This window comes from Corythoichthys intestinalis, chromosome 21 (assembly GCF_030265065.1).
Source record: "Corythoichthys intestinalis isolate RoL2023-P3 chromosome 21, ASM3026506v1, whole genome shotgun sequence".
Lineage (NCBI taxonomy): Eukaryota > Metazoa > Chordata > Actinopteri > Syngnathiformes > Syngnathidae > Corythoichthys > Corythoichthys intestinalis.
In genome coordinates this window covers 35,074,160-35,102,110 of record NC_080415.1, presented here as the reverse complement: position 1 = coordinate 35,102,110, position 27,951 = coordinate 35,074,160, and the positions used below count along the sequence as shown (strand labels likewise).

Below are 27,951 nucleotides of genomic sequence, written 5' to 3'. Positions count from 1 at the left end.
TCAAGATGGCATTTACATTATTAACATTCTTTCTGTGAGAGGGATCCACGGATAGAAAGACTTGTGACTTTGTATATTGTGACTAAATATTGCCATCTAGTGTATTTGTTGAGCTTTCAGTAAATGATACTGTAGCCATGCTCAAGTGCATGATGGGAAGTGGAACCATGACTGTGCGTAGTGCTACCAATTGATATATCTTCTCTGCGTTGGGAAATAACATAAGGTGTTAAGAAAAAGCTCAATTGATACCTTGCTTCCCCAAATTGCTTCCCATGATATTTCTAATCGTAGGGAGAGGGATTGTAAGGCTTTAGGCAATTAAAAAAAGGCTCCAAAGGCTGCCAAAATTCACTCTACTCATTATACACTGCCTTTTATCTCTCTATATAGGTAAAACAGCCATTACAGATTGAGTGCGACAATGCGTGAGTGGGTCGTGCAGTGGATGTGTTAATTGCGTTAAATATTTTAACGTGATACATTTTTTTAAAAATTAATTACCGCCATTATCGGGATAAATTTGATAACCCTACCTTAAGCCTAAACTAAAGACTGGATGAGTGTAACATATTATGTTTGTAACGTTAAATACAATTAAAAAACGATTTAATTAAAAAATATACAGTATATATATTTAAAAAAGGCATGGCCGATATTTTTTGCCGATTCCGATACTTTGAAAATGACGTGATCGGACCCGATCGATCGATCGATCGGGACATCTCTACTTAAAACCATATACTTCATAATGATATTGAAGGGACACGGGGTGCGGGGCCGATTGTAAGGGGGCCTGCATTGTTGGCATGGCCGTCAAAGCTGACCGAGTGGAATCACAGACAAAGAGCTTTTTTTGTTGAAAATTCTTGTGAATAAATGCTTAAATCCCTGAATTCTTTACAGATATGGACCTGAAACAGTCTCGATTCCTTGGTTAAAAGCAAAGAAAAAAAACGTACAGTCAGCATTTATTTTACGTAAATATGTCGAAGTACGATGCTAGTCTGTCAGTCAATGTGCCAGCCGCCATATGTAAACAGCTTTTCTGGTGAAAATTCTTATGAATTAATGCTTAAATCCCTGAATTCTTTATAGGTATGGACGTAAACCAGTCTCAATTCTTGGTTGAAAGCAACAACAACAAAAAAGTGCAGTTAGCATTTATTTTACGTAAATATGTCAAAGTACGACGCTAGTCTGTCAGTCAACGTGCCGGCCACCAAATGTAAACAGAGCTTTTCCGGTGAAAATTCTTATGAATAAATGCTTAAATCCCTGAAATCGTGATTGATATGGACATGAAGGAGTCTCGATTCTTGGTTAAAAGCAAAAAAAAAACAGTTCCGTTAGCATTGATTTTACGTAAATATTGCGAACTATGAGGCTAGTCAGTAAGGAAATTAGCGGCTGCCATATGTAAAAAGCTTTTTCCGTTGAAAATTCTTGTGAATAAATGCTTAGATCCCTGAATTCTTGATAGATATGGACTTAAAGGGTCTCGATTCTTGGCTAAAAGTATTAGTATTATTGGAGCCACCTAGCATCGTGTTTCCCTTCCCTCCTCCCCACTCCCGTTGGGCTCTCTTGTCTCCATCTCGGCATTGCTAGGATGAGAAAAGAAATTAATTAGATTACTCACCACAGAAAAAAATCACACCGTTAGTAATGCCGTTATACTCTAACGCCGTTAATAACAACACTGCCTAGAAACCAGGTCGCGGAGGCACTTTCCTCTCTCTAGTCCTTTGGTCCAGCACTTTCTGCGTGATAATGAGGCGTTCCCATTTCAACTGGAAGACATAAGGCCTCTTCCGAGAGTTGAATCTCATAACCTTTTAGTAGCTTCCCAAACCTTTGTGGAAAATGTCATCAGGTCATGGAAAGGCTTCTTTGGAATAGTAAAAAAAGACAGCACTAGCATTTTTCAAAATGAATTTGACTGGTCTTTTCTTAAGCAACATTATTGTTATTTTTATTCTTGAGTTTCTTATTCCTGCCGTCAAGTATCGTTATTTATCAGTAGGAAATAACTCCTTTCCTTTTGTAAAAGGTTGGCTAGGAGTAGAGTTCAGACTCGCACGCAAAATCCCGATTTGCTATACGTGCTAGACAGTCAAGAATGACATTTGAATTGACTTCAATGTTTGGTTACACATTGCACAAAAAAGTTTTATTTTATTTTAAAAACAGTGTCGTTAAAAATCTTATTTATTCTCTTTTTTTAAGTTGTAAATTGGCTCAGTTTACCGATAATGCCTATGTGGGTCCTCTCCAAACCCTAACCCAGTGGCGGAACAAATATGAACATGGCCTGGGTGTCATGAGTATTGACGACCCCCTGGAGTGGACCTTCCGACGTGGGGTGCTAGTGGAAAATTTTCCCCGGGCCCCTCGAGACAATCCACAGTTTCACTGACCCTTCAAGATAATCGTCTGATGGGGGGGGGGGGGGGGGGCTATTCCACTTTCACGGGGGCCTTGACGATCCACACTTTCACAAACCCCAGACTTCGACGGGGTAGGGGGTGCTCGTAGAAAATGTATTCTTTATTTTTCCACCCTACACTTGCCCACCCAGACCCTCTTCATGCAAAAAAAATCAATCCCCTTCCCCGAAACATAGGCGGAGTTTGTCCGGAACGCAGTATGAAATACTTTGAAGGATTCTTGTTCATTTCATTCTTTGTTTTTTTTTTTTTTTACTTTACTTTACAACTATTACTAGGGTTGTTCCGATCAATCATGTTTTTTGCTCCCTATCCGATCCCGATCGTTTTAGTTTGAGTATCTGCCGATCCCGATCTTTCCAGATCCGATTGCTTTTTTTTGCTCCCGATTCAATTCCAATCATTCCCGATAATTTTTCCCGATCATATACATTTTGGCAGTGCATTAAGAAAAAAATGAATAAAACTCGGACGAATATATATACATTCAACATACAGTACATAAGTACTGTATTTGTTTATTATAACAATAAATCCTCAAGATGGCATTTACATTATTAAATTCTTTCTGTGAGGGATCCACAGCAAAGACTTGTGACTTTGTATATTGTGACTGAATATTGCCATCTAGTGTATTTGTTGAGCTTTCAGTAAATGATACTGCAGCCATTTAACTTCTGCCCAAATGCATGATGGGAAGTGCAACCATGACTGTGCGTAGTGGTAACAATTGATATATCTTCTCTGCGTTGGGAAATAACATAGGGTGTTAAGAAAAAGATCAACTTCTATCTTTCTTCCACACATTGCTTCCCACGATATTTCTAATTGTTGAGAGAGGGATTGTAAGGCTTTAGCCAATTAAAAAAAGGCTTCCAAGGCTGCCAAAATTCATTCTACTCATTTTACACTGCCTTTTAACTCTATGTATACATAAAACGGTGCCATTATAGATTGAACATGACAATGCGTGAGTGGGTAGTGCAGCGCATGCGGTAAATATTTTAATGTTATTCACAGACACTGTTTTTTTTTTTTTTTTTTTCGTTATGATGTAATTTGTTTAAAATATGCGAGTGATTTTTTTTTTTTTAAGTATTTTTTTAAAAACTACATATTGGACATCAATTAATGGTTTTAAGCTAAAAATGATAGACATTTCGAATAATAAATGTATTTACTTACCTTCTTTTTATGGATAGGTTGAAACACAAGCGGTTACGCGACGTCTGTAAACGGGGTTTTCTAGGGTAAAACGGACAAACTAAAAATAGTCCAGGGCATGATATGCCATGAAACTGATATGGCAGCAGATAGACATATGGTTCTATCAAACACAACAGTTCTTTTGGCTTAAAATACGGCAGTTTATTTTAAAGAGGGCTGCAAGAGCAGAAACTGCTTTCTGCTGCTTGTCTGTGTTTTCTGCCATATACATAAACATTATTAATATATATATATATATATATATATATATATATATATATATATATATATATATATATATATATATAGACTTTGGGGTAAAAGTAAAAAAAACATGTCTTATCCAATGCTAAAGCTGAATAAATACATTGAACAAAGACACACACACACAAAATGTTTTTTGGCAGGGGGTGGCGCTCTGCTTCGCGGTTTTTCACTGATCGTGACACTTTCCGGTGTTGTGCCGAAAAATGCGCCCCCCCCCCCCCGCCCCGCGTGAAATGACCCCCTGTCGGAAGAGCTTATTTATGAGGCTTTATTGAGGTGAAAACGTCAAATGTTTTAATGGACGCATTACAGTAATGGATTTACGACTGTAAAATCCGTTTTAAATAAATAAATTACACAAAATACTAGTAATGTATTTTGGTAAAAAATCGTGGACTGGGCCACATAACCATCTTTGAACAGAAATGTATCAGTCTACAGGTTTTCACGACCATATCACAGTACAAGATTCATTAGTTCAAGCAGAGTAAAACAATACATATTCACAATACAATATTTCTTAGTTCAAGCAGAGTAAAATAATACATATTCGCGGTAAAAGAAAGTCGTTTCCGTGTCCATCGATTGGTAAGAAAAAGCTGTTTGTACGAGTGACGTGTGGGCGCTTCCGTCGGGGGGGACATTTCACGCGGGGCGCTATTTTTCGGCACAACACCGGGCCCCCATTAACCTCGAAAAACGAGGGATCACTGTATACACATTGCTCTGTGACACTGTAAAATCATATAAGTTTATTATCAGTTTTTTGTTGTTGCAATTTCAAAGAGAGAAATAGAAATATATAACACTGGGAGTTGTCAAATTGCACGTTGCAATCCTACACGGTAAAAGAGCAGTACCGTTTTAAGTACTTGACCATTTGTGTTGCTCACGCAATGTCCCTGAACGCAACACAGCCAAAGGGTCAACGAGCCCACTGCTTATAGTGACGTAAAAAGGTGGGGCTTGCTCACAGGTGAGCCGAACACGGAGCAGGTGAAAAGTCGCCCACATGTGTCTCCAGAAGAACAAGTGAAACAGTCGGCAGGCCTCGCATCTGGCCCTCTGCCGTCATGGCTGCCAGCCGTGTTGGCAAATGCGCCGTTGTGTTCTTCCTCGCCATTCTTTTTGATGTCGCTGGTCTAGTTGTACTTCTGGTGGGGATTTTTGGCAATCTCAAAGTGGACGGTCGCTTCTACGGAGATTTTCTTATCTACACGGGTTCCATTGTCATTTTCCTAAGTTTGGTGTGGTGGGCTTTGTGGTATTCTGGAAACGTCCGACTATATGATCACAGGAGAAACTCTCTGGACATCAGTTTGACGCAATGGGCGAGAAAGTTGTCTGAAAGGTTCTCCAGAAGCGCCATGAAGTCTCTGGAGAAGAAGAATTTAGCCAAAGAGATGAACGGAACCGCGCCTCGTGATGTCCCCACTCGGATTACTTGGGATTTGACAGCAGGTCACGACAACAAGGGTTTTGATGGATGGGCTGAGTGCAACCAAAATGGGAAAAACGTGGAGTTGGGGGAAGTGAAGAGCTCAGATCTGAATCTGCACGTTGCAGAGAACAAATCCGAGAAGTCGCTCTACTTGGAGAAGGTATGTATAAAGTTTATTATGTATTTTTTTTTCCTCCTCCAGCAGTATAGTTACTGTAATGCCGTTTATCAAATACATACATCCATTAAACACGCAGAAGCTGCTGTCAACGACTGCTCTCATCCAGTCTCTCTTCCCCAACTAGGTTAAAAAGCAGTTTAGTATTATAAGTAGGGGTGTCAAACGATTAAAATTTTTAATCGAGTTAATTACAGCTTAAGAATTAATTAATCGCAATTCAAACCATCTATAATATATGCCATATTTTTCTGTAAATTATTGTTGGAATGGAAAGATAAGACACGATGGATATATACATTCAACATACGGTAAATAAGTACTGTATTTCTTTATTATAACAATAAATCAACAAGATGGCATTACCATTATTAACATTCTGTTAAAGCGATCCATGGATAGAAAGACTTGTAGTTCTTAAAAGATAAATGTTAGTACAAGTTATAGAAATTTTATATTAAAAACCCCTCTTCATGTTTTCGTTTTAATAAAATTTGTAAAATTTTCAATCAAAAAATAAACTAGTAGCCCACTTTTGTTGATGTCAATAATTACTTACACAATGCTCATGGGTGCTGAAGCCTATAAAATCAGTCACACCCAAGCGCCAGCAGAGGGCGGCAAAACTCCGAAAAACACAACAAGTACACCTTTCACTGTGCTCTCATTTTAATCTGTTTGAACGGGGCATTTGTGCGTTAATTGCGTCAAATATTTTAACGGGATTAATTTTTAAAAATTAATTACCGCTCATTAACGCGATAATTTTGACAGCCCTAATTATAAGTCAAACATTACAAGTACAAGTACTACAAGGCGGAGTTTGATTTTTGGGGCGGGGGGGGGGGCACAACATGTTGATGACCCCCAAAACGCAGTGTCAGCAATAAAATTAACTTACAAGAATATTTAAAATAATAAGTTGACAATGAATGTTTTTTGTTTCCCATCATTCTTGAGGGGAATTCTAAATCATCCATTGAATTTGGTAAACCTGCCGGTGTCGTGCCAATGTAGTTACCCCAGTCAAAAATTATATCCCCTGGGTGGAACCATATGGAGGTAGATTTGTGTCTGTATTATTCAATCAAAAAAAGTTGCTTCAATCAAAATATATATTTTCAACCAAAAAAAAAGTCGCTTCAATTATTATGATTTTTTTTTTTTTTTTTTTTTTTTTTTTTTTTGGGGGGGGGGGGGGGGTTGAAGTCAAGTTTTTTATTTTATTTTTTTTTTTTGATTGATTTGTGTTTGGGCCACATTTTGACTAAGACATTTTTCTCTTTATTACTCAATCCAAAAAAATAAGTTGTTTTAAAAAATATATAGATTTTCAAAAAGAAAATTTCAAATTTCACTTCAATCAAAAAAAAAAAAAAAAAAATTCAATCATAGAAAAAAGTTTTTGAATGTGAAAAAATATTTGAGATTGAAAAATTTGCATTTGAACACCAAATTTTTTATTTTGATTGAAGCAATCCTCTTTGTGTTTGGGCTATATTATGATAAGGACATTTGTGTCTAAATCATTCAATCCCCCAAAAAGTTGCTTCAATCAAAAAAATATATATTTTCACTCAAAGAAAAAAAAAAATTTTTTTTAAATATTTTTTTCTCTAATATATATAATATAAAAATTATATGCAAAGCAAATGACTCTCTAAGGTGCTCGTGTATGGCAATGGCAATGAAACCAAAGCATGTGTTGTGGGCATTTACAGGTCACCTGTTTTCTGTTTCTTAGTTGTTTTGTAAAATGATTTCCTGACCCATGTATCGATAACTGTTATATCGCCATATCGTGAGATCCTTATCGTGAGGCTTGTATGACAAATCGTATCGTAAACTACCCAGAGGTTTCCAACCCTATTCACCAGTGCAAACCAATCCTGCAAAAATGGAATAAAATGTTATGTATCTAGCCAGTAATGTCTCGTAACCTAACAAGCCTGAAAGTTGACGCAATATAAATCCAATGGTGGCTAAGGTGTTCAACTAACCACCTCTTCTTTTGCATCCCTAAACATTCTTTTGTTTAGAGTCATTAGTGAAACTTCATCCATTGACATTTTTTCCAAAAAGTTCAGACATACAGTGGTATGAAAAAGTATCAGAACCTGTTGGAATTTCTCATATTTCTGCATAAATCACCATCAAATGTGATCTGATCTTTGTCAAAATCACACAGATATCAAAACAGTGTCTGCTTTAACTAAAACCAACCAAACATTTATCGGTTTTCATATTTTAATGAGGATAGCATGCAAAGAATGACAGAAGGGGGAAAAATAAGTAAGTCAACCCTCTGCCTAAGTAGACTTAAAGAGCAATTGAAACTTATTTTTACCAAACAATTTAAGTCAGGTGTGTGCCCAATCACTGATGAGTGGTTTAAAGCTGCCCTGCCAACTATAAAACAACACCTGGTAAGAATTGTCTTGATGAGAAGCATTGTTTGATGTGGATCATGGCTCGATCAAAAGAGCTGTCTGAAGACCTGCTTTCAAGAATAGTTCATTTGTATAAAGCTGGGAAAGGATACAAAACCATCCCTAAAGGTCTGGATGTTCATCAATCGACAGTCAGAGAAGTTGTCTACAAATGGAGAGAGTTTGACACTGTTGCTTCTCTCCCAAGGAGTAGCCGTCCACCAAAGATGAGGCCAAAAGTTCAGCGCAGAATACTCAGAGATGTAAAAAAGCCTAGTGTTTCTGCTAAAGATTTACAGAAATCACTGGCACAGTCCAATATCTCTGTGCACACATCAATTACATGTAAAACTATGGCCAAGAATGGTGTTCATGGTAAGACTCCACGTAGGAAACCACTGCTGTCCACAAAAAACATTGCGAGTTTAATGTTCGCAAAAAGGCACTTGGACACTCCACACAAGTTTTGGCAAAATATTTTGTGGGCTGATGAAACCAAAGTTGAATTGTTTGGGAGTAACACACAACGTCATGTGTGGAGGAAAAATGGAACAGCTCACCAACCTCATCCCCACTGTGAAGCATGGTGGAGGGAGGGATCGTGATTTGGGACTGTTTTGCTTCCTCAGGGCCTGGACAACTTGCAATCATTAATGGGAGAATGAATTTAAAAGTTAATCAGGATTTTTTGCAGGAAAACCTGAAGCCATCCGTCAGACCGTTGAAGCTAAAAAGAGGATGGATGCTGCAGCAAGAAAATGATCCAAAACACAGAAGTAAATCAACTTCAGAATGGTTTCAGAACAAAATACATGTTCTGGGGTGGCCAAGTCAAAGTCCAGACTTGAACCCCATTGAGATGATATGGCATGACCTAAAGATCGATTCATGCCAGACATCCCAGGAATCTGACTGAACTACAGCAGTTTTGTCGAGAAGAATGGGCCAAGATTAGTCCTGATCGATATGCCAGATTGATTTGCAGCTACATGAAGCGTCTGGTTGAAGTTATTGCTGCCAAGGGGGGGCACAAAATAATAAATGTGATGGTTCACTTACTTATTTTCCCCCTTCAGTCATTGTTTGCATACTATCCTTAATATAATATGAAAACCTATATATGTTTTAGTTAAAGGAGACTGTTTTTTCATCTGTGCGATTTTTTACAAAGATCAGAAATTTGAGAAATTCCAAAATGTTCTGATACTTTTTCATACCACTGTACCTATAAAAACATGTCTGACCTACTTAAAATGTAGACCTGTTGAAGACTGAAAACCATTTTAATTATGAGTCACGTATTCTAAATATTGGCCTGATTTCCGTGCAGTTAGTTGTTGACTGCCACCAATTTAATCTGCTTCTGACTACTCATAATCATGAAACAACTCACTTTATTGTCAGCCATTAAATGACACTTGCAATGCAGTCCATGGCCTCTGGAAAACAGTCGTCATTTTACCCTTAGCCATAAAATTCACTGTCATTGGTGTGTTACAATAATATCATGAATAATTATGTCATGATTATACCATTCTAGGCTGGCACAAATTAGTACCTTCAAAGGTACTGCTTTCATACTGTTCACTTCATATGACCCCTAAAATTTAAAAACTGTTTACTTGAAGTCCATTCATTAAGTTTTTTTCCTTGGAAGTGAAGGTGTTCTTTGAAGGATACAATCACAATTTTGATAAAAAAGCCCTATGGGGTGGGGGTGTCCCCTCGGGGTGGTAAACAGTAAGGTTCTGTTTTTGTTCACCTGTCACCTTCTTGATGTTAGCCCCCCATCAGACGCAAATTTATAGAAAAATTATGTCAATCATTTGTGCTACGTTTGTGCTGTTATCGTTTAAGATATTTAAAATTCTTATATAGGTCAATCTGAGGTCAACCAGCCCCCCTATTTTGATTAAGAATTGTGAATTTTCCATGTATTTGAAAAGAAAACACCCTCTCCACGTCCGCCTACTTACGATGTTGCATCAGGGGCAAGTCAGGGTTGATTATCTTCATAGTCTGCATAGTCACAACGGCTCAAGATCAACCCTTCTAACTCGAGTTGTCTGATAATGACTTTTTAACAGATATCGCGATATTGTCCAACTCAAAGTGCATAAGTGGAATAAGTGCTTTTAAAACTGAATTACCTGAGCTTAGCTTCAAACGGTATAAAGAAATAGACAAATGAGGATCCAAGTACAACAAAAGAACCACTGGCTAACTTGCAGAGCAAAAGTCTGCTAGCTTAAATGCTGTAATATGTTAATGTCAATCGTCAAATCGTTCAAACACATATTCCCACAAAAAACTGCTAAATATACTTTAAACTAAATAATGAATGCATAAAAAAATTAGCTCAAACAAAAACATACCTCATGTTTGTCTTAACAGAGAGCTGCTGGATTCAACCGTTAGATGAGTTATGGCATATTCACTGTAGCCAATAGATGGCACTGTATCTATCCAAATCAATAAAACTAAGTGCAACACTTTCAAAACAAACCATTACGCCACTAATTAAACAAATCCTCGAAGCACAAAAATTTGATCCGAAGCTTTTTTACTTATCGAATTACTCGAGTAAATTGATTAATCTTTTTTTTTTTTTTTTTTTTTTTTTTTTTTTTTACAAAGCTCTTCACAAATCATTCAAACACATTCCCACGAAAAAACTGCTAAATATACTTCTAAACTAAATAACGAATGCATACATAAACACATTAGCTCAAACAAAAACATACCTTATGTTGGTCTTAACAGGGAGCTGCTGGATTCAACCGTTAGATGAGTTATGACATATTCACTGTAGCCAATAGAGGGCAGTGTATCCATCCAAAGCAATAAAACTAAATGCAACACTTTCAAAACAAAACAGTACGTCACCAATTAAACGAATCCTCAAAGCAGCAAAATTTGATTCGAAGCTTTTTTTCTAATCGAATTACTTGACTTAATCGATTTATCATTGCAGACCGAGCTGGACATTTTTTAAACTATTAAACCTAAGCGCCAACACAGAGCATCAAAACACCAGAAACACAGGCAGGCACTACGTGGGAATGACAGCAGTTCAATAAACATATTGTACCAAAACCGATGATGAAAACCAATGTTGATATTGTCCAAAAAATCATTTTTCTGAATGCTTTTATCACCAGCCCTACTTCTAACCTTTTAGAGGTTGGTAGATGCCCAATATACCTCTTGCTAACTGCCATATTACACAGTATTTTCTCGCATCTGCACATATGAAAAGATCCCGGAAAGCCACTTTCAAAGTATAGCAACAAATGAACCGCACAGATTCTGCTCATCGTCACTGTTTTGTTTTATTTCAGCCAACTTGTAATCAGGTGGAAAGCCTGAAAGGCTTCGGCCCAAAAGGCACAATTACATTTTAATGGAGCTCAGTGTTTTTTTTATTGATCCACTGAATGGGAATGGATGGTAAAGGGGACAGGAAAGAAGATACATAAGGTCTCCTTTCTCATAAGTATGCCTGACGCACATTCACACCACACACTAGTTCCAGTTAGTAAATTTAAATGTGCCTTAGCCAAGTTCTTATGATGGTGAGATATGTACTGTGGGAAACGGTGCAGTGAGAGTAACAAACACTGCACCCTGAAATCTTGCTAAAGCCATTTCTAAACAGACGAGGAGGTTTGAGGCATTACCTATTATCATATAAAATCTCTCCGCACAAAGATTGCCTCATTTACAGGACAGAGTGGCCGTCGTGAAAGGTTTTCCACAAGACAGGTGAAGTTGGCCCCCCATCAGACCAGGCATGTACCAGTATGAGATTCTAATAGTATGATAACCTTTAGCCAAAATATCACGGTTTCATGGTGTTGCAATTACAGCTCTAAAATGTGTTACTTTGAGATATCTGGATTTTAAAAAAACACTTTCAAACAGGATTTTTATTTTTCGAAACATATCAACAAATTGGAACATACAGTGGGGCAAATAAGTATTTAGTCAACCACTAATTGTGCAAGTTCTCCCACTTGAAATATTAGAGAGGACTGTAATTGTCAATATGGGTAAACCTCAACCATTCGAGACAGAATGTGGAAAAAACCCAGAAAATCAAATTGTTTGATTTTTAAAGAATTTATTTGCAAATCATGGAGGAAAATAAGTATTTGCTCAATACCTAAAGTTCATCTCAATACTTTGTTATGTACCCTATGTTGGCAATAACGGAGGCCAAACGTTTTCTGTAACTCTTCACAAGCTTTTCACACACTGTTGCTGGTATTTTGGCCCATTCCTCCATGCAAATCTCCTCTAGAGCAGTGATGTTTTGGGGCTGTCGTTGGGTAACGCGGACTTTTAACTCCCTCCATAGATTTTCTTTAGGGTTGAGATCTTGGGACTGGCTAGGCCACTCCAGGACCTTGAAATGCTTCTTACGAAGCCACTCCTTTGTTGCCCTGGCTGTGTGTTTGGGATCATTGTCATGCTAAAAGACCCAGCCACGTCTCATCTTCAATGCCCTTGCTGAGGGAAGGAGATTTTCACTCAAAATCTCTCGATGCATGGCCCCATTCATTCTTTCCTTTACACAGATCAGTCGTCCTGGTTCCATTGCAGAAAAACAGCCCCAAAGCATGATGTTTCCACCCCCATGCTTCACAGTGGGTATGGTGTTCTTCGGATGCAATTCAGTATTCTTTCTCCTCCAAAAACGAGAACCTGTGTTTCTACCAAAAAGTTCTATTATGGTTTCATCTGACCATAACACATTCTCACATTCCTCTTCTGGATCATCCAAATGCTCTCTAGCGAATCGCAGACGTGGACTGACTTCGGGGACACGTCTGGCAGTGCAGGATTTGAGTCCCTGGCGGCGGATTGTGTTACTGATAGTAGCCTTTGTTACTGTGGTCCCAGCTCTCTGTAGGTCATTCACTAGGTCCCCCCGTGTGGTTCCTGGATTTTTGCTCACTGTTCTTGTTATCATTTTGACGCCACGCGGTGAGATCTTGCATGGAGCACCAGATCGAGGGATATTATCAGTGGTCTTGTATGTCTTCCATTTTCTAATAATTGCTCCCACAGTTGATTTCTTTACACTAAGCGTTTTAGCTATTGCAGATTCAGTCTTCCCAGCCTGGTGCAGGTCTAGAATTTTGTCTCTGGTGTCCTTCGACAGCTCTTTGGTCTTGGCCATAGTGGAGTTTGGAGTGTGACAGGTTTTGGACAGGTGTCTTTTATACCGATAATGAGTTAAAACAGGTGGCATTAATACAGGTGACGAGTGGAGCCTCGTTAGACCTCGTTAGAAGAAGTTAGACCTCTTTGACAGCCAGAAATCTTGCCTGTTTGTAGGTGACCAAATACTTATTTTCCACTCTAATTTGGAAATCAATTCTTTAAAAATCAAACAATGTGATTTTCTGTTGTTTTTTTTTTTTCACATTCTGTCTCTCATGGTTGAGGTTTACTCATGTTGACAATTACAGGCCTCTCTAATCTTTTCAAGTAGGAGAACTTGCACAATTGGTGGTTGACTAAATACTTATTTGCCCCACTGTAAGTATGATGTAAAGTTAAAATAAAGAAATACCATAATATTCTAAATAGGGCTGTCAAACGATTAAAATTTTTAATCGAGTTAATTACAGCTTAAAAATTAATTAATCGTAATTAATCTCAATTAATCGCAATTCAAACCATCTATAAAATATGCCATATTTTTCTGTAAATTATTGTTGGAATGGAAATGTTAGGATGTTAGGAAAGATAAGACAAGATGGATATGTACATTAAACATACGGCACATAAGGACTGTATTTGTTTATTATAACAAGATGGCATTAACATTATTAACATTCTGTTAAACCGATCCATGGATAGAAAGACTTGTAGTTCTTAAAAGATAAATGTTAGTACAAGTTATAGAAATTTTATATTAAAACCCCTCTTAATGTTTTCGTTTTAATAAAATTTGTAAAATTTTCAACAACAACAAAAAAAAACTAGTAGCCCGCCATCGTTGATGTCAATAATTTCTTACACAATGGTCATGGGTGCTGAAGCCGATAAAATCAGTCACACCCAAGCGCCAGCAGAGGACGGCAAAACTCCATAAAACACAATTAACAAGTGGGCATTTCACTGTACTGTCATTTAAATCTGTCTGAGCGGGGCATATGCGTTAATTGCGTCAAATATTTTAACGTGATTAATTAGAAAAAAATAATTACAGCCCGTTAACGCGATAATTTTGACAGCCCTAATTCTAAATAAAATCAAAATAAATACAGTCCTTTAGGTGAGCTGAAACCCACAGCTACAGCTCAACATTATTAACATCAGAACAAAAATAATTGAATTATTTTCCACAAAAAGCATGTGTGTATGACTCATATCATCAACATTCTTTCTCAACTCATATCCCATAACTCATCTAACGGTTGAATCCAGCAACTCCCTGTTATGACCAACATAAGGTATGTTTTAGTTTGAGCTAATGTGTTTATTTATGCATTCATTATTTAAAGTATATTTAGCAGTTCTTGTGGGAATATGTGTTTGAAAGATTTGACGATTGATGTTAGTATATTATAGCATTTAAGCTAGCAGACTTTTGCTATGCAAGTTCGCCAATGGTTGTTTTGTTGTACTTGGATCCTCATTTGCTTATTTTTTTTTTTATACCGTTTGAGGCTAAGCTCAGGTGCTTTAATTCAGTTTTAAATGCATTTATTGCACTTGTGCACTTTGAGTTGGACACAATCGAGATATCTGTTAAAAAGTCCATTATCGGACAACTCGAGTTAGAAGGGTTGATCTTGAGCCGTTGTGACTATGCAAACTATGAAGATAATGAACCCTGACTTGCCCCTGATGCAACATCGTAAGTAGGCGGATGTGGAGAGGGTGTTTTCTTTTCAAATACATGGAAAATATTTGAAGATAAATGCTGAAAACATGACGAAGCAAAAACGAGGAACAATTTAGTGCTGAATTGCTGAGTCACACAACAGTGACACCTTTTTTAAAACAATATATTGAATCTTGGTGGGAGCATATCAATAACTTTTTGGGTTAGTATGGCGAAGGTTAGGGTTAGGTTTGGCGATATATCACCTTTTCGATATATTGTCACACACTAGAGATCGAGTCCGATCATGTCATTTTCAAAGTATCGGAATCGGCAAAAAAATATCTGCCATGCCTTTTTTAAATATATATATATATATATATATATTTTTTTTTTTTTTAATCTAATTTGATTTAACGTTACAGACATAATATGTTACACTCATCCAGTCTTTAGTTTAGGCTTAAGGTAGGGTAATCAAATTTATCCCGATAAAGGCGGTATTTTTTTTTCTTTTTTAAAAATTTTTCACGTTAAAATATTTAACGCAATTGATGCATGCGCTGCACGACCCACTCACGCATTGTCGCGCTCAATCTGTAATGGCGCCATTTTACTTATATAGAGAGATAAATGGCAGCTTAATATGAGTAGAGTGAATTTTGGCAGCCTTTGGAGGCTTTTTTTAATTGGCTAAAGCCTTACAATCCCTCTCCCTACGATTAGAAATATAATGGGAAGCAATGTGGGGAAGCAAGGTAGCAATTGATCTTTCTTAACACCTTATGTTGTTTCCCAACGCAGAGAAGATATATCAATTGGTAGCACTACGCACAGTCATGGTTCCACTTCCCATCAAGCATTTGGGCATGACTACAGTATCATTTACTGAAAGCTCAACAAATACACTCGATGGCAAAATTTAGTCACAATATACAAAGTCACAAGTCTTTCTATCCGTGGATACCTCTCACAGAAAGAATGTTAATAATGTAAATGCCATCTTGAGGATTTATTGTCATGATAAACAAATACAGTATGTTGAATGTATATATTCGTCAGTTTTTTTGGGTTTTTTTCTTAATGCATTGCCAAAATGTATATGATCGGGAAAAATTATCGGGAATGATTGGAATTGAATCGGGAGCAAAAAAAAGCAATCGGATCAGGAAATCTCGGGATTGGGAGATACTCAAACTAAAATGATCGGGATCAGATCGTTTGCAAAAAAAACATGATCGGAACAACCCTATCACACACCTAATAAAATCACATACGTGTCATCTCCTTCTGCCACTATATCAATTTTAATCATTTTCAGTACTTGATATGCTCGTCTTTGTCGCTTTCCACATTCTAATTGCCGAACACAAGGTCTCCTACTTCACCATGAAGTTCATTGTCAGTATCTGTGACTTTAGAGGATTAAGGTGTAAGCCCGTGAGTGTCACTCTGCATAAACTGTACATCCTTTAGTGCCAAAAGAGCTGCCCTAGTCGTCCGTCACACAGAGTAAGCAAGCTTGATTAGCTTGCTTTGGGCCACAATCTCGCTTTGTCCACAAGATTTAACCTGCAGGAGGCCTTAACCAAATATAGCTGTGACAATAGATTATCAAGTTTTTTTTAACATTACACTACTGCAGAAGTCGAGCCCGAGATGACATGCAGCTGGTGAAACCTAACCTGAATTGAACTGAAAGATACTGTATACTTGTCACTTATTCTGTTACCCCTCGGCCTGTTAATTACATTATGTAGGCATTAATTAATCGACAACTAAGCTATTTTCGTTGTAGAAGAATTCTACTATTGACCGGTTGACTCGAATATGTTGACCACCAGACGGGCTCCGATCAGATATGCTCACATTCAATGCATTCACGTACACATATTCACTTCTGCACTGCCTGTAAGAGCCAACTATAGACCCGCCCGGAAACATAAAACCGAAGATAACGATGCGAGCAAAATGAAAGCGCAGTTCTACATAGAAAATAAGTGAAAGACAAAGCGTGTGTGTATGACTTGTATCATTATTTACACAATATATACACACACATACACACACACCCTCTCTCAACACATAAGGTCTTTACAAAAGTAGGCTAATGGTAGAGAGGAAACTAGTTAGCCGTCTTGGCGTGCTAACTAGCCGCGTTATCTGCCTCGTTAACAAGCTTACGTTAAAGTATTTGTTTTACCATCATTAAACACACTAAACACGCTGGAGTGAACTCTCGTAGCTGGTGGGAAACGTTCACAACAGCGTTTACTTACCTTAAATTTTGTTTTAAGTGACGGATGATGGTCATGTAAATGCAAAATCATGTTGGAGGTCCTGCTGTCCTTTCTCCTCTAAGTCGCGGATGTCTGTGTCTTTGCTAGCTGAAGTACTCCCTTACTAGCGGCTTTGTCTTTTTTGAGGGGGGGAAAGCTCAGGTGTAGTTTCACCACCTTCAGCCATTGTGTCCACTGTAAGCACAGCAACCGAGTAGTGTCACCGAAAGACACAGGACAGAGCAACAACCGCAGTGGGAGGGGTGAGCGTTGCTGCTCCAAGCCACGGATTTCTTGCTGTATTTTTTGGATATAAAAAATAGCTAATACCGTACTAAGGTATGACAGATTTTTTTTGTGTTTTTGAAACCGTGATGTTTTCATACCACGGTAAACCTTGAAACCGGTAACCAGCACATGCCGAGTGTTTACTAACCTTTAATTTTGTACAAATGCAAAATCATATTGGAGGTATTGCCTCCTCGGCAGCCACCCTCTGCAAACATGTTTGTTGGCCCTCCTCATCTAAGCCGCGGCCGTCTGTAACTTTTCTGTAACCGAAGTATTCCCATACCAGCGATTTCGTTTTCTTTAATGGGGGGAAAAAGTACAGGAGTTTCACCACCTCCAGCAATCGTGTAGCACAGCTGACTCACTGACACTGAGCAACAACCGGTGGGGGAGTGTTGAGCCTTGCAGCTGCAAGCGAGGGATTTCTCCATGCATTTTTGCGACACAAAAAATAGCTAATACCTTGGGGACTCTTGTGACGGAAATTTTTTTGCGGTTTTGAAACCTTGACCTTTACATACGGTAAACCAGTAATGGGCACATGTCTAATCATGTCATTACACCATTTTGATATTTTGTCACACCCTTAGTGTGTATATGTCTCGTTATTAAAAGTATACTCGAGAACAAGACAATGTTTATGGCGGAAAACACTCAGGCGACTTGAAGTTCCGCTGCGAGGCCCTCAATTTTGGCCAACTTTAAAAATTGTCCGAAATGCATGTGTGATAAATCATTGGAAAGCTTAAAATCTCAATTTTCTGGGGGTACAAAAATTTTGAACAAGAAGGCATTTAAAAAAAAAATTTTTTTAAACTGCAAAACCCTAATTGGAGGCGAGAGCACACGAGAGCAGAATTAAAGACGCCACGATTTTAACGCAGTATTATCGCGTACTTACCTTGTTTCGATCCAAAAACTTCATGTAGCATGTATCACCGAGTGTCAAGACAGCTGTGAATGGCCACAACCGGATTTTTTATTAACTTTATGGGTGAAACATGGTCATATAACAAGGGTCGCGATGCAGAAATCACAGACACCAAGGAGTGGTTGAGATTTTCTTTTTCATATAGTTACCCTTTTATCATCTAACATATAGGGGGAAAAGCGACAGTAACAAAAAAATACAATTAAGCGATAGTTATGAGGTAGATATCCGTGACTCTTTTTACAGACGCCAAATTTTTCATTGTAATGTGATTCGTTTTAAAGTTCAAAAAATGCGAATGAATAATTTTTTTAAGTCGTTTTTTTTTTTAAACTAAAATTTAGACATCAATTAATGATTCTAAGCTAAAAATTGTAGGCGTTATGAATAATAAATATAATTACTTACCTTCTTTTTATGGCCCGGTTGAAACAAAAGCGGTTGCGCAATGTCTGTAAACGGGGGCTTTCAGGGTAAAACGGACAAACTAAAAATATTTCTGAGGCTTAGTGCACCATGAATCTGCTATGGCAGCATATAGACATATTGCTCTATCAAACACAACAGTTATTTTGGCTTAAAATACAGCAGTTTATTTTAAAGAGCCTTATATAAAATTGTTTAACTCTCGAAAGCTCTCAGATTTGCTTTGTTTTTTTTTTTCAAAATTGGACATTGACAAACATGAAATGAAAACATGAACTACTGCATTTGCTTTTTGTAAAAATTAGACGTTTACACTAGGGCTGTCAAAATTATCGCGTTAACGCGCGGTAATTAATTTTTTAAATTAATCACGTTAAAATATTTGACGTAATTAACGCACATGTCCCGCTCAGACAGTATTCTGCCTTTTGGTAAGTTTTACAGCAAGGCTTTTTGCGCTGTCTAACAGCGAACTCTTGTGGTCGCTTTGCGACATGGTTTATTTTTTTCTTGCCAGTTCAATATGGCAGCACGACGTCTCGGGCTGACGCCTACGTTGTAATGTTGTGCTTATATGATCCTTGGACAAGATTTGTCCGTAAGTATGGTTGTTGTATAGAATGTACATATTATGTTAGTAAGTCTATTTTTTGTATGAGACGCTTTTTGTTTATGTTTAGTGAACCTGTATAGCGTGCTAAGCTAACGTTGTTACCAATGCAATGCTTGTGTACTTTTTTTTTTTTTTTTTGTAGTTTTATGACAGTCTAAAGAGGACAATGGTTTGAGGCTATTTTATTAATAAATCAGATGAAAAAGGAAGAAGTCTGATTATTAAGGCGTCGTTCACTAGCTGTCTAGCTTTGGAAAAAGTAGACGCTTCGGAGTGAGGACAGCATAGACAGATTTAAATGACAGTAGAGTGAAATGCCCACTACAGTCCTTATGTACCGTATGTTGAATGTATATATCCATCTTGTGTCTTATCTTTCCATTCCAACAATTTATTTTACAGAATATATATATAATTTACAGAAAAATATGGCATATTTTATAGATGGTTTGAATTGCGATTAATTGCGATTAATTACGATTAATTAATTTTTAAGCTGTAATTAACTCGATTAAAAATTTTAATCGTTTGACAGCCCTAGTTTACACACATCTGTTTCAAATCTGGAAAATCATACACATTTTTGCAAATTTTCTGAGATGTAATAATTGAAATGTATTTTTACGTGCATTTTCTGCACCAGCATTGATAAAAAAAAAAATAGACTAATCAATCATTGAAATAATCGCCACCTACATTGCTTTACTGGTAATGCAGTATGTGGAGAGACAGTTGAAGGATACATTAAACCATTGCAATGTGGTGGCACCAGCTTGCCAAGCAAACATCTTATTTTACACTTCAGCAAATAAATGCTGATCTTAGAAGGTGAAAAAATGTTTTCGGTGATGATTCACTCAATGATGTAATCATAAAAATTCTTCAAAAGCTTCACAATTGTTGGTGTTTGGGTATGACGTCTTTGTCTTTTTGTTGTGATAATTTTTAGCTGTATGGTAGCCACTGACGATACTGCTTTTCTTTCTTCACAGGTCGGATTTCCTTGAAGGATGAATAGGTGCTGCTTTTCAAAAGCCGTCAAAAGATTGAAAACCTTGAAGTAAAAAAAACTAGTGTGACTTTTATTTATTTTTTTAAGCTTTCTCAATCAGGGACAAGCCTTCAAGGAAGGAAGACTGCACACAGGAGAACATCTTTTAATATGTAAATAGCAAATTCATATTTTTTATGTGATGATTTATGGAGAGAAAAAAATATTTTTCAAGGAATAAAGCTGGTACCAGTTGTACATACTCGTTGTTGTGTTTGCAAATTTGTGTTAGATGACGAATGCATTTTTGAAGAAACAGTGTTCTTATCTAGTTTGTCGAACACAAAATGATTTTTTAAAATATTTTTGTGGTAAATGTTTTAAATGTCCAAAGTCCGGCCCGGGGGCCAAATGCGGCCCGTGGTCAAATTTCATCCGGCCCCCAGCATCTGTCCTAAAATCAATAACGTCTGGCCCGCACACAGACTTAATAAATTGGTCAGCAGTACTGCTACCAGCATATGAAGTAGCTTACACACTAAATGCTACTCATCATTTACCCACTAAAAGGCAGCAGCACTCTAAGCAAAATTTACCCCATGTGACCCTTTACTCCCAATTTTCTAAAATGACGACATTCAACAAGAAAATAAAGTTGACTGTGACGGCCGACGCTTCAAGGATAGGTGGAAATTGGACTATTTCTTCACTAAAATACGCAACAACTGTGTCCGCCTCATTTGCAAAGAGACAGTCACTGTTTTTAAAGAGTTCAATGTGAGGCGATATTACCAAACAACACACGCTGACATGTGCGACAAGATTACAGGGAAGATACAGTACGTTGTGAGAAATTTAAGCAACTTGAAGCTAGTTTATTTCACAGTAGTATTTCGCAAGAGCCCGAGAGTCGAAAGAGAACGCCACAAAGGCAAGTTGTGAGATTGTTGAAATTATTGATTTAAAAAAAAAAAAAAAAAAAGCAAATGTGACACACAGAATGGCTTGCTAAAATTTGCTTAAATATATTGTTCTTAGGGCTGTCAAACGATTAAAATTTTTAATCTAGTTAATCACAGCTTAAAATTTAATTAATCGTAATTAATCGCAATTCAAACCATCTCTAAAATATGCCATATTTTTCTGTAAATTATTGTTGGAATGGAAAGATAAGACACAAGACGGATATATATATTCAACATACTCTACATAAGTCCTGTATTTGTTCATTTTAACAAATCAACAAGATGGCATTAACATTATTAACATTCTCCTAAAGCGATCCATGGATAGAAAGACTTGTAGTTCTTAAAAGATAAATGTTAGTACAAGTTATAGAAATTTTATTTTAAAACCCCTCTTAATGTTTTCGTTTTAATAAAGTTTGTAAAATTTTCAATCAAAAAATAAACTAGTAGCTCGCCATTGTTGATGTCGATAATAATTATGGTGCTGAAGCCTGAAACCCATAAAATCAGTCGCACCCAAGCGCCAGCAGAGGGCGGAAAAACACCAAAATAACACAAGTAACAAGTGTGTTACTGTTTGAGCGGGGCATATGCGTTAAATGCGTCAAATATTTTAATGTGATTAATTTTAAAAAATGTAATTAACTCCCGTTGACGCAATAATTTTGACAGCCCTAATTGTTCTACGTAAAAAACGTTAGCCAAGGTCGGCCCCCCACATTTTTACGACACCAAATCTGGCCCCCTTTGCAAAAAGTTTGGACACCACTGTTTTAAATGAATAGTAGTGGGAGTATATGTGACAAAAAAAACTACCATATTAACTAGGGCTGTCAAAATTATCGCGTTAACGCGCGGTAATTAATTTTTTAAATTAATCACGTTAAAATATTTGACGCAATTAACGCACATGTCCCGCTCAGACAGTATTCTGCCTTTTGGTAAGTTTTACAGCAAGGTTTTTTTGTGCTGTCTAACAGCGAACTCTTGTGGTCGCTTCGCGACATGGTTTATTGCTTTCTTGCCAGTTCAATATGGCTGCACGACGTCTCGGGCTGACACCTACGTTGTAATGTTGTGCTTATATGATCCTTGGACAAGATTTGTCCGTAAGTATGATTGTTGTAAAGAATGTACATATTATGTTAGTAAGCGAAATGTTATATTTTTTGTATGAGACGCTTTTTGTTTATGTTTAGTGAACCTGTATCGCGCGCTAAGCTAACGTTGTTGCTAATGCAATGCTTGTGTACTGTTTTTTGTAGTTTCACTACAGTCTAAAGAGGACAGTGGTTTGAGGCCATTTTATGAATAAATCAGATGAAAAAGGAAGAAGTCTTATTATTAAAGCGTCGTTCACTAGCTGTCTAGCTTTGGAAAAAGTAGACGCTTCGGAGTGAGGACAGCATAGACAGATTTAAATGACAGTAGAGTGAAATGCCCACTACAGTCCTTATGTACCGTATGTTGAATGTATATATCCATCTTGTGTCTTATCTTTCCATTCCAACAAATTATTTTACAGAATATATATATAATGTACAGAAAAATATGGCATATTTTATAGATGGTTTGAATTGCGATTAATTAAGATTAATTAATTTTTAAGCTGTAATTAACTCGATTACAAATTTTAATCGTTTGACAGCCCTAATATTAACCCTTAAAGCTTTGAGCCAATTTTTGCTTTTTTTTTTTTTTTCTTCTTTAATAAAGAAGCTGCGTCTTCAGATCACGCCGGCGTGATCGTCGGCCTTTAAGGGCTAATTGATTTGAGAAAGGACAAAAAAATGTTTTAAAAAGAGCACCATCATTAAAGCAAGCACAAAAAATTAATAAAATGCATTCAGCCATAACTGTCAATTGAGTTTAGTGAGTAGCACTCAGAGAAAGGCAAATACTTTCTTCGGTTTTCACTTGGCACTATATCCAGGAGTAGTAAAGGTCAACTGGAAAAGTGTCAACTTTGTTTATGTACAAAACATAGTCCACTTGACTGAATTACACCCTTATTTTGGCAGCGACCTGCCATTTTTCCTGCTAGCCGTCTTCTCATATGTGGCTTGAAAGTGAAACCAAAGCGGTCTTCAAATAAAAACAACCTTCGACATAACAGTTCAAACTGCCTTGTCATGATAATGCGAATGACTCTCATTTATGTGCCATCTTTTTTTGCCGAATCTCATTCAATCTTCAGTTAAAGCAGTTTAGTCTGTTTCTATTGATTTCAAGCTAGATTTGTTTTTATGTTGTGAAATCTGAGCAGTGGTCGCTTAACCCATTCATTAGAAACCAGTTCAACAGGGTTTATTTGTTACTCGGGCGGGGAATGCTAGTCTGAATTGATGTCTGGAAGGGGATGAACGCTATCGGTAATCATAAAGACATAAAATACAAAGTCCAAGGTTTAAGACTATTTTTTTCTATTAATAGTTTGTGGAGCACCTTACTCAAGTACAGTTTTTCCAAGAAATATGTGGGACAGCTGGTTTCCAAGTGCACACGCCCTGTTGACAGTATGGTTTATATTTAAACTGATGTAATCTTTTAGATTAACAGTAACAATACCACCCAATATAGGAGCTTTCACTAGATACAGTGATATGAAAAAGTATCTGAACCTTTTGGAATTTCTCACATTTCTGCATAAAATCACCATCAAATGTGATCTAATCTTTGTCAAAATCACACAGATGGAAAAAAAAACAGTCTGCTTTAACTGAAACCACCCGAACATTTATAGGTTTTCAAATTTCAATGAGGATAGTATGCAAACAATGACAGAAGGGGGGGGTAAGTATGTGAACCATCACATTTAATATTTTGTGGCCCCCCCTTTGCCAGCAATATCTTCAAGCAGATGCTTCATGTAGGTGCAGATCAGTATGGCACATTGATCAGGGCTAATCCTGGCCCATTATTCTCTATAAAACTGCTGTAGTTCAGTCACAATCATGTGATGTCTGGCATGAATCACTGTCTTTAGGTCATGCCACAGCATCTCAATGGGGTTCCAGTCTGGACTTTGACTTGGCCACACCAGAACATGTATTTTGTTCTTCTGAAACATCTTCTGAAGTTGATTTACTTCTTCATTTTAGAAAATTGTCGTGTTGCACCATCCATCCTCTTTTTAGCTTCACCTGTCTGACAGACAACCTCAGGTTTTCCTGCAAATAATCCTTATAAACCTTTGAATTAATTCTTCCATTAATGATTGCAAGTTGTCCAGGCCCTGAGGTAGCAAAACAGCCCCAAATCATGATGTTCCCTCCACCATGTTTCACGGTGGGGATGAGGTGTTGACGTTGATGAGCTGTTCCATTTTTCCTCCACATATGACGTTGTGTGTTACTTCCAAACAATTCAACTTTGGTGTCATCAATCCACAATATATTTTGTCAAAACTTCTGTGGAGTGTCCAATTGCCTTTTTGCGAACATTAAACGAGCAACAACATTTTTTTAGACAGCAATGGCTTCCTACGTGGAGTCTTCCCATGAACACCCTTCTTTGCGATAGTTTTACATATAATTGACGTGTGCACAGAGATATTGAACTGTGCCAGTTTAGCAGACACACTAGGGTTCTTTTTTACATCTCTGAGTATTCTGCGCTGAACTCTTGGCGTCATCTTTGGTGGACGGCCACTCCTTGGGAGAAAAGCAACATTGCCAAACTCTAAATTTGTCGACAATTTCTCTGACTGTTGATTGATGAACATGCAGACTTTTAATGATGGTTTTGTATTCTTTCCCTGCTTTATACAAATCAACAATCCTTGATCGCAGGTCTTCAGACAGCTGTTTTGACCGAGCCGTGAAGCACATTAGACAATGCTTCTCATCAAGACAATTCTTAACAGGTGTGTTTTTTATAGTGGGCAGGGAAGCTTTAAACCACTCATCAGTCATTGGGCACACTCTTGACTTGAAATGTTTGGTAAAAATTGGTTTCAATTGCTATTTAAGGCCATGTCCACACGTAGCAGGGTATTTGGCAAAAAGAAGGTATTTTTCTACGGTTTGACCTATCATCCACACGTGCACGCAGATTTAAACCACGGTTCTTAAAAACGACGGAGAAGGTGAAGATTTGCGAATTCTGCGTTTGTGGCTCCATCATGTGGACACTGATAACCGAAGATTTACGTCACTGGCTGAGGCAAATTTTGTCCTCACGTCACACGAGACCAATTTTTACATTTGGAGTATATTAAATAGGCGCTTTTTTGCTTCCATTTTTTTTTTTTTTACAAAGTCTTGCTGTGCTTCTTATTGAATAATTGGTATTTTGGACAATTATTTTATTGTTTTGAATGTACTTAAAAATGAATGAAAGCGGTTGGCTGTGGAAGTTTTTTTTTTTTTTTTTTTTTCTACACAAACGTGCACGTGTGGACGCAATTATTTTCCCCCGACGTATTAGGGCAGAATCCTCGTTTAAAAAAAAAAAAAAAAGCCTGCTACGTGTGGACATGGCCCAAGTCTCCTTAGGCAGAGGGTTCTCTTACTTATTTTCCCCCTTCTGTCATTGTTTGCATGCTATCCTCTTTAAAATATGAAAACCTATAAAAGTTTGGGTGGTTTTCGTTAAAGCAGACACTGTGTTTATGTCTGTGTGATTTTGGCAAAGATCAGATCACATTTGGTGGTGATTTTTTTGCAGAAATGTGAGAAATTCCAAAAAGTTCAGATACTTTTTCATACTACTGTAGCAAACAGCTACAACTAGAGTTGTCCAATAACGACTTTTAAACATATATTCGACTGATCTCAAAGCAATATGCGGTCATGGACTTAACATATTCATTATTTTTCAATCATTTATTGTTCATTTAATTTTTGCACCATGTCTTCTCACATAACAAATCCCAAGCACCTTCGTTTGGAGACATCTACAGGTCAATAAGCATAACTGCTATGCTAAGCTGTGACCAGCCCATGTACAAAGGCAGAAGGCTTCTACATTATTTGGCCAAAACCAATAATGAAAAGCCGATGTCGATATTATCCGATATAATTTTAAAATGCTTTTATCGGCCACTTGATAATATCGGACAACTTCAACACAATTTTGGCAGGGGGCTACGTAAACTAATATGATAGTTCATAATGCCTCATGCCATTTGGAATCATGTCAAATGTACATTATTAATTCATAGAACTCAACATCACAAGGGTGAATAAATAGACATGGGTGTCAGAGGTGTCAGAAACTCATTGCCGTGCGCTCTCCATGGGTTTAAATTTCCGCCTCACACCTCATGTTGTCATTCCAGCCTACTGTCCACACACACGCAAACACACCCATCTGGGTCAACTGAACATGATACTGTTTGACTTGACACCATAGTGACAATGGAGACAATGATTGAATTCGAGATGGCATGTTAGTACAGTAACACCCCCCCCCCCCCCCCCCCTCTGAATTGTTTGACATTTTTGTGACAAAATTCACCACACTGTAACAGTGAAGTAAAAGGTCAGTAGAACTGAAGAATTCTCCATTAATGCTGTGATGTTTTCAGTTCTATTAGACTTGGTTCAGAATCAGACCGCAGGTCTTAATGCACAATTCCGATTTTTTTGTCATGTTTTTTTGGCGTGCCCATTCAGACTGCCTTTGCCTATCGAGCCCGTCCAAGCATTACCCATGCGCGGAAGCATCAAAACAAATGACCACATGCTGGCTGCATGTCATTCTACAGTGATCATATTTTGATTTTCCGAAAGAGGACACAACTAACAGACATAAATAATCCCCATTTAGTCTTATATTTAAAGTAGGGCTGTAAAAATTATCGCATTAACAGGCGGTAATTAATTGTTTTTAATTACGTTAAAATATTTGACGCAATTAACGCACATTCCCCGCTCAAACAGACTAAAATGACAGTACAGTGTAATGTCCGCTTGTTACTTGTTTTTTGGTGTTTGGCGCCCTCTGCTGGTGTTTGGGTCCAACTGATTTTATGGGTTAGTACCATGAGTGAGCATGGTGTAATTATTGACATCAACAATGGCGAGCTACTAGTTTATTTTTTGATTTGAAAATTTGACAAATTTTAATAAAACGAAAACATTAAGAGGGGTTTTAATATAAACTTTCTATAACTTGTACTAACATTTATCTTTTAAGAACTACAAGTCTCTCTATCCATGGATCGATTTAAGAGAATGTTAATAATGTTAATGCCATCTTGTTGATTTATTGTTATAATAAACAAATATAGTACTTATGTACCGTATGTTGAATGTATATATCCGTCTTGTGTCTTATCTTTCCATTCCAAGTTCCAACAATAATTTACAGAAAAATATGGCATATTTTATAGATGGTTTGAATTGCGATTAATTATGATTAATTAATTTTTAAATTTAATTAAGCTATCATTTTAATCTTAATCGTTTGACAGCCCTAATTTAAAGTTTATATGTAATGCTTCAAGCATGAACGCACTGTCCGTTGCTTTTTTTTTTTTTTTTTTTCCAAGTTCCAACAATAATTTACAGAAAAATATGGCATATTTTATAGATGGTTTGAATTGCGATTAATAATGATTAATTAATTTTTAAATTTAATTAAACTATAATTTTAATCTTAATCGTTTGACAGCCCTAATTTAAAGTTTATATGT

At 37.1% G+C, this 27,951-nt stretch overlaps 1 protein-coding gene across 1 annotated transcript; it reads left to right on the top strand.

Annotated features, from left to right (window-relative positions):
• Window positions 1-4,886: 4,886 nt before the first annotated feature.
• Window positions 4,887-20,601, top strand: LOC130909854 (transmembrane protein 238-like). The gene is made up of 2 exons (XM_057826768.1): window positions 4,887-5,524; window positions 20,345-20,601. The coding sequence occupies exons 1-2, from the start codon at window positions 4,997-4,999 to the stop codon at window positions 20,357-20,359; spliced, it is 543 nt and encodes a 180-aa protein (XP_057682751.1). The 5' UTR covers window positions 4,887-4,996; the 3' UTR covers window positions 20,360-20,601.
• Window positions 20,602-27,951: the final 7,350 nt, after the last annotated feature.

Bases quoted from the DNA above. Each gene is read 5' to 3' on its own strand.
- LOC130909854 (XM_057826768.1), top strand. From the start codon at position 4,997: ATGGCTGCCAGCCGTGTTGGCAAATGCGCCGTTGTGTTCTTCCTCGCC.